Raw genomic sequence first — 8,043 nt, 5'->3', positions numbered from 1 at the left:
ACTTTTCCAAAGAAATGTCTAGCTGGCTGCATGGTGAGCCCCAGCATGTGGCCTGGGGAAGACTGGCAACACATGGTCTTGGGAGGTGGGCAGCTGGGGCTGGTAGGAGGTATATATAGCTCATAGTTGGGTGAGGGTATGTGGGTAAGAACCTCAGCCCTGCCAGTACTAGTGGTAGATTCTAGACATGTTCCTTCACCTCTCAGCTTCCATTTCCTCACTGCAATATTAGAGAAAATACTGGTACCTAGTTTATGGGGTCATGAAAATGTGTTGAGCGCAGGCCCCAGCACCTCAGCCCGTGCTCAGCAATCCAGTGCTGCTGCAGCAGTAGCAGCAGCTGTTATTACCTGTGTGTGTCCCAGGGTTCCTCACAGGGGGTGTCACTAGTGTGGTGAGCTGACCAGTACGCAGATCTGCCTTTTGGACTGCCAGACTCAGATTCATGATTCCTGTTGACTCAGTGTCTCCTTTGTCCCAAGAAATCCCCCTTTATGGATGAAAGAAACCTACCAAGGCATAGCTCTGGAGCAGACCTCCTCCTGGGAGAGGCCTCTCTTTCACATGCCCCAAGGAGAATGTGCTCTAGGCAAGTTTCAGAAGCAGGAGCTGAAGGCAGCCTTTGTCCATTCAAGGCCTTTTGGTGGATTCTGGCTCTTGGCCCTGAACTCATGAGGTTTTTCCTGGAATAATACTCTAGCACTGAGCAGGGAGTGAAGTTGTAGCTTGAGACCTTTAGGTATCTGTCTTGTCAGGGATGTCTGGGGGCCCCCAAGTTCCCCACCAGGGGCAGACTTAGCTTAGCATTTTGAAGCACAGACTAAGCTTGCCCCCTGGAGTTCAGCCAAATTCCCTAAATTCCAGACAGATAGAGTCCCCAGAGGTCACTGGGCTGGGACCAGAGTTGTTCTGTATGGGAAGAACCAGGTGGAAAATAATAGGGTGTCCTGGGGACACTGAATCTCTATTGTCTGAGCTCTGAATTTAGACTCATGCCTTTTTTTTTTTCTTTTCCAAGACAGAGTCTCAACCTGTCACCCTAGGTACAGTGTCGTGGTGTCACAGCTCACAGCAACCTCAAACTCTTGGGCTTAAATGATTTTCTTGCCTCAGCCTCCCAAGTAGTTGGGACCACAGGCACCCGCACAGCACCCATCTATTTTTTTGTTGTTGCAGTTATTATTTTTAGCAGGCCTAGGCCAGGTTCAAACTGCCAGCCCCAGCATATGTGGCCAGCGCCCTACCCACTGAGCTATGGATATCACCTGCCTCATGCCTTCTTAACATGCAACAGACCCCTGTAGTCACTAAAGCATTTTAACACCTTCACTCCTTACTTACTTTCAGCTCCTCTCTGCCAACCCTCTCACTGCCTGGCCCATCATCATTCCACCTCCTGATGAGAACAACAGTTCGGTGGTCCTTAATAGAAATCAGCTCCCCTCTGGCCAACTATATGAGACTGGCCTCCCTCCCTTACCTCATCCCCCAGTCCCCTAACATCCTTTAGATCTTAGCCCACTGGAACCCAAGTGCCATAATAAACAATGCCATCTTTGTTACATTTTGGTCCCAAGTGTTCTGATCCCATCCTTTCTTCAGTTTTTACCTATCAGGAAGACAAAGAAGCTCAGTTTTGGGATAAAGAATTCCTGGGAGTGGTCAACAGGGTCAAACTAAGCACAACAGTTAAAGAAGATCTGAACCAAGAAAATACTGTTTAGGGCGGCGCCTGTGGCTCAGCGAGTAGGGCGCCGGCCCCATATACCAAAGGGTGTTGGGTTCAAACCCAGCCCTGGCCAAACTGCAACAACAACAACAACAACAAAATAGCCAGGTGTTGTGGCGGGCACCTGTAATCCCAGCTACTCGGGAGGCTGAGACAAGAGAATCGCCTAAGCCCAACAGCTGGAGGTTGCTGTGAGCTGTGATGCCACAACACTCTAACTAGGGCAACAAAGTGAGACTCTGTCTCAAATAAAAAAAAAAAAAAAACTGTTTAATTTAGCAATCCAATCATCTGGAGACCTTTCCAGACCTTAGGGTTTGGGTGGTCATGGAGGTGGGAGATACAGTATGGAAGGCTGGGATGAGAACAGGGGCTGATACAGTATTCTTTGAAAAAGTAAGAATATGTTCTGGGTTTGGAAACAGAAAGTATGCTTTCCAGTTCCAGCTCTAATACTTTCTATCTGTGTGATATTTAATCAGTTAATCTCCACTGGTCTTATTTTTTTCCTCTGTAAAATTGGTTTAAGAATATAGTAACCTTTAGCCAGGCGTTGTGGCGGGCGCCTGTAGTCCCAGCTACTCGGGAGGCTGAGGCAAGAGAATCGCTTAAGCCCAGGAGTTGGAGGTTGCTGTGAGCTGTGTGAGGCCACAGCACTCTACCGAGGGCATAAAGTGAGACTCTGTCTCTACAAAAAAAAAAAATATATATATATATATATATATAGTAACCAGATTGTAGTAACAATCAATTATTCATTCTTTTCTAAGAGTAGTGTCGCACAGCCCTGTGGATAAATAAGATGATTTTAGGTAACACATGAAGAACATTAAAAAATAAAAGATTTGTACTTATTTTGCTGTATTTTAGAAAATAATATAATCAGTACGCTGAATTCACAGTTTCACGGATATTACTGCTTGGGACAAATCTAAACATTTTAAGAGTGAGTTAAAGTTAATTTAAAGAAAAAAAACTAAGGAATTAATCTGTCCAGATGGTCCACAGATACAGTGAAAATCCTTAAGCCAGATTAGGGAGGCCTGAAATTTGAGAAATGCCAAGACAATGCATATAAAAATGCTCTTAAATTGTATAGCAATTTATAAATAATGAGCTATTGTTGCTAGCAAATGTTCTCTCTTTCCTGAAGACAGTGGTGAGTCCAAGAGGAAAGGGAGAGGAGAGAAATTTAACTCTCCAATAATCCCCACCAGTCCCTGAATTCTTTGATATGGTCAATGGATATTTTTTCAGTTTGGTAAGAGGCCAACAGTTTTAAGTCTCCTCTGTCCCCTTCCAATCAGATTTACTACTTTGAAAGTCCTCTAGTGTTAGAAATACTGAAGACCTCTCTGGTGCATAACTCAGTATATGAACCTTTAGTTTCTTTGTCCAGCCTCAAGACCAAGGATTAAAAAAAAATTTAAGTTGCAGATTAGAAGAAAAGAATGACAGCATCGATACGTAGGGTAGAGGATATGTAGGCAAAGGAGTCTAGGGAGGAATGAGTGAACGGTGAGCGTATAGAGGACGATGGGAGAGTTTGTAGGATGAAAGGTGAGGGTGTCTTTCATACAATGGAAGTGTGTGTAGGGTGGAATGAAACTGTGGCTAGTGCAGAATGGAAGGTGTCTAGGGTTAAATGGGAGAGTATGTAGTGTGGAAGAAAATGGTGTATAGGGTAGAATGGAAGGCTGTATATATTAGGAAAGAAAGGTACGTGGGAGGCTGAGGCAAGAGAATCGGCTAAGCCCAAGAGTTAGAGGTTGCTGTGAGCTGTGATGCCACAGCACTCTACCGAGGGCGACAAAGTAAGACTCTGTCTCAAAAAAAAAAAAAAAAGAAAGAAAGAAAAAAAAACAAGAAAAGAGTAGGTGGACATTCAGATGGTTCTCAGTTTTTGCCTATTATCAATAATGCTGCTATGGACACTTACGTTCTAGTCTCTTTGCTGATTTATGTTTTCGTTTCTCTTGGGTAGAAGCCTAGGAATGGAATTGCTTTGTTATATGGTAAATGTATGCTTAACTTTGTATGCCAACTTTTTTTTTCACAGTAGCTGCAACCTTTTACATTCTTAACAGCACATATGAGCATTCCATATTCTCCTTATGCTAGTCAACTGGAAGCTCTTTTAAGCTGGAGTGGCTATACTGTGAGAATGTCAGTCTGTTGCTGGTAACGATCATTCATTCATCGCTTCATTCATTCAGCAAATATTATCTGAGCACCTACCACTACCTGGTTGGTCCTGGCCATGCCAGAAGACCCTGGCAACAAGGTTGGATGGAGAAAAACAGTACCCTAATAACATTGCTTCAGCACTCTGGTCTTGTAGTATGCAATGAATCTTCTTTTTTTTTTGTAGAGACAGTGTTTCACCTTATGGCCCTCGGGTAGAGTGCCCTGGCATCACACAGCTCACAGCAACCTCCAACTCCTGGGCCTAGTTGATTCTCCTGCCTCAGCCTCCCGAGTAGCTGGGACTACAGGCGCCCGCCACAACGCCCGGCTATTTTTTTGTTGCAGTTTGGCCGGGGCCGGGTTTGAACCCGCCACCCTCGGTATATGGGGCCGGGACCCTGCTCACAGGCGCCGCCCGGCAATGAATCTTCTAATGGTAGTTTGAGTTGGAGCTGCCGAACTGACAGGACCTTCCAGGGTACCCCTCCAACCCACGGGGACCCAAAAAAGTTCAGGTGATTTTTGTCCCCTCATTCTAAGCGGGAACCTCGACCAGCCTTGGAACCTCGGGTACAACAGAGGTACCAGGAGATGCTGATGTCCAGCGGCCTGTGTTTGTACCAGCTGAAAGGGGAGAGGGTCTGGTGAATGCTAAGAGAAGCCTAAGTAGATCAAGGGGACGGGGTGGGGGAGGTCTGAGACATAGGCTCAGATCAGAAGGGTCATTGAAAGGATTTGTTCCTAATCATATGAGAAATCCTCAAAAGGTTGAAATGCTGTTTTTGTGAGTGAAGAGCAAGAAGAGAAAACAGGAAGTACATGCAGATACGGATGGAGATGGAGTGAAAATGAGGAAGAAGGCAGAAGGATGCACCAACTCTTCGGCGATCCTGTCTCTGGACCTTGAGATTGTAAGAGGATTTGTTAACTGCTTCTGCTTACACTGCTAATTTTCAAGTTTTCCACAAAGAATATGTGCTAGTTTTGTCATGCATTAAAATTAAAAATTGTTGGCTCGGCCCCTGTGGCTCAAGCAGCTAAGGCGCCAGAGCCACATGCACCTGAGCTGATGGGTTCAAATCCAGCCTGGGCCCGCCAAACAACAATGACGGCTGGGCGTTATGGCGGGCGTCTGTAGTCCCAGCTACTTAGGAGGCAGAGGCAAGAGAATCGCTTGAGCCAAGGAGTTGGAGGTTGCTGTGAGCTGTGATGCTACAGCACTCTACCCAGGGCGACAGCTTGAGGCTCTGTCTCAAAAAAAAAAAAAAAAAATTAAAAATTGTTTTTAGAAAACCCTACAATATACATTTTTTTTTAAAAGGAAACATAAACCCCCATTTTTTTATGTTAAAGGCAACATAAAACCCCGGGGAAGCTCCCACACAGCTGGGAGACGGGTCGTTTGTCTGCATTTCAGCTTCCTGCGTGCCAATCAAGTGCCCTTTGGCTCGGCGGAGCCCCAGCCAACGGCTGGCGCTTACGCCCCCGCACGCCACCGGTCTCGTTGCCATGGAGACAAGCCTGGCTGCGCAGACTTTGGTGTGGAGGGCTGGGGAGCTGCATCTCGGAGATCCAACCTCTGCAGCAGGCTGGGGGTGGAAGGAGGAGCCAGCGGAAGCTGCGCCTAAACTAAGAGGCCTGACGGACCCCGCAGAGGCCCCCTGCCCCGCTGACTCCGCCCCCCGCCACCCCCACCTCGGGTGGTAGAAATACAGCCGCAGCCGCGGCTACCGCCTACAGCGCTCGGACCGACCGGCCTGGACTTGACTCAGACCCAACTGACCGACCTGCCCGTGTTCTACGCCAATGGCTGAGGGGTCTTTTCAGCGCAAACCGTGGGATCCCGAGCAGATTCGCCCGGACCCCGACCCCGAGTCCGAAGGCCTGTTTGACAGACCTCCCCCGGAAGAGCCCCCCGCCACCCGCGCGCCCAAGTCGGCGTCCGCGGGCAGGAAGGCCGGTCGGCGCGCGGGCGGGAGGGCGCAGGGTGCCCGCGCCTGGCAGACCCCGAAGGCCGCCGCGCGCCCCCTGCCCAGGGAGGAGGAGCCTCCGCTGGACGAGGGCTGCTATCTCGACCATTTTCCGCACCTCTCCATCTTCATCTACGCGGCCATCGCCTTCTCCCTCACCTCCTGCATCTTCACCTATATCCACTTGCAGCTTGCCTGAGTGGTTAGGGCGGACGGGGTGGGCGCAGGGCCGAGCGGGAAGGAAGGAAAATAAAGGGCTCAGTGTTTTGTGTTTTGGAGGAGCGCTGCACCCCGTTCATCTAGCTTTCAGTGCTTGTGTCTTTCCTTCCCTGTTGTCGCTGCCTCTTATATTCTACTGTCGCCTCGGTTGTCACTCTATTTGTCCAATTGTTTATCAGTAGGAAGGTCCAAACTAGCTGCCGGCAATGAAATAAGGGTGCTATTTGTACCTGCAGTTGGGGTCTGGGGCACTGTCAGCCCCCAACGTTTAGAATTCCCAGGTGCCATTGAACGTCGTTTATAATTAGGATAATGTCCGTGGACATTACTATTTTGTAACGTGGGGGCACTGGCAAGAAGCCCATGGTTTTGTGTTTGGGGGTCACAGAGCACGCCCAACCTTCTATTCTGTAAGTGATGAGCCAGACCTGGGCCGGTGGCCCTCCAGAGGGGGCCCAGTGGGGAGGGTTGGCGGCCAGGCCTGAGCTGAGTCGGAGGCCAGTGATGCTGCGTCGCTCCCAGGAAGAGCCGGCTGTGTCCCAGCGTTGGCGCTGGTCAAAGGATGAGGACCGAGCGCGCAGCTCCAGCACACAGTGAGTGGCGTTTGTCTGGGAATCATGCTGCGACGCCGCGGGCTTGGACTGACCCGGACTGTGCTTTTTTCCGCTTTAGACTTTGCTGCAGCTTCTGAGCAGAGCCGAGATCCATAGCCGGAGGAGCGGGACGTCGTGGGAGCTGTGGCTGCAGACCCTCCTGGATGCAAGTCCGGGGCTCGCCAGCTCCGCAGGATGAGACTCTGGGGACCCTGGCTGGAGTCCGCGAGACGGCTGTCCTTGGGGACTCTGGGAAGGCTTCATTTTGGCACGGGGCTTTTCTGGGACTGTGGGACCCAAGACTAAGGGGCTGAGGGATTTGTCATTGACTAGAGTTAGTGCTGGAAAGCCACCTGACCCCAGGGGGTTTGTCATCTCAGACTCTATACCAGAAATCCACCCTGGCAGGTCATTCGCTCACCTGCCATTTCTGTTTACTCATGAATGTTAAGTGTCAAAACGCAGCGCTGTCACACCGCATATTCTTTACTTGGAAATGTCTGTACTTGTGGTGCCTGTGATGGAATAAATCACCTTGTTTTCAGTCTCCTCTATATTCAGCTCTCCGTTAATCTCCAACTATGCAGTGGCCCCTGCCAAATTTCTTAGTCTGCTCCAAACGTAACTTCGTAATCCTCACTATATCCCTCCGCTTTACGATACAGCATTTTCCTCCACTGAACAGCTCTACAGACCCCTCAAGGGCTCCATCCACATCAGGTCCCTACAGCATGCCAGCATCCAATCCCACCATCCCACTGCAGCATTACCTATAGCCCCGCAGAGTTTGTCCCCTCCTACCTCCATTATCAAGATGCTTGTGGACCAGTATAGTTGCCTGACTAAGCTCTGAAATTCCCCCCTATTCACCAAGCCTGGATCTTCATAAATTCGGTGTTTTCCAATATCAGGGCCTTGACTTCCTATAATCCCACATCACCATGTGCCTTGATACCTTGCCCCTCTGCACTTTATTTTAGTGCCACAGTGTGATACACAACCCTTTTGTGCTTCCAAATCTGGGCCTCCATTTTCCACCCCAAATTCCAACATCGGATTTCTATGACTATATGGCTATCAGAAGCTATTGCCTCTGCAATCTTTTTTCTTAGACAGAATCTCAAGCTGTCACCCAGGGTAGAGTGCTGTCATCACAGGTCACCGCAACCTCAAACTCTTGGGCTTAAGTGATTCTCCTGCCCCAGCCTCCCAAGTAGTTAGGACTACAGGCGCCTGCCACAACGCCCAGCTATTTTTTGGTTGTAGTTGTCATTGTTGTCTGGCAGGCCCAGGCTGGATTCGAACCTGCCAGCTCCTGTTTATGTGGCTGGTGCCCTAGCCACTG

At 49.2% G+C, this 8,043-nt stretch overlaps 1 protein-coding gene across 1 annotated transcript; it reads left to right on the top strand.

Moving 5' to 3' along the window:
- The first annotated feature begins 5,452 nt into the window (after nucleotides 1–5,452).
- Nucleotides 5,453–7,245, top strand: LOC128570334 (uncharacterized). Its single transcript, XM_053569333.1, has 2 exons — nucleotides 5,453–6,698; nucleotides 6,778–7,245. Exon 1 carries the CDS (start codon nucleotides 5,723–5,725, stop codon nucleotides 6,083–6,085), a length of 363 nt encoding a protein of 120 aa, XP_053425308.1. The 5' UTR covers nucleotides 5,453–5,722; the 3' UTR covers nucleotides 6,086–6,698; nucleotides 6,778–7,245.
- The last annotated feature ends 798 nt before the right edge of the window (nucleotides 7,246–8,043 follow it).

Source organism: Nycticebus coucang, chromosome 18, assembly GCF_027406575.1.
Source record: "Nycticebus coucang isolate mNycCou1 chromosome 18, mNycCou1.pri, whole genome shotgun sequence".
In the NCBI taxonomy this organism is placed as follows: Eukaryota; Metazoa; Chordata; class Mammalia; order Primates; family Lorisidae; genus Nycticebus; species Nycticebus coucang.
This window is presented reverse-complemented; position numbering and strand designations above follow the sequence as displayed.

What these genes read in the sequence shown, in the direction of transcription:
- LOC128570334 (XM_053569333.1), top strand. Translation starts at nt 5,723, where the DNA reads ATGGCTGAGGGGTCTTTTCAGCGCAAACCGTGGGATCCCGAGCAGATT.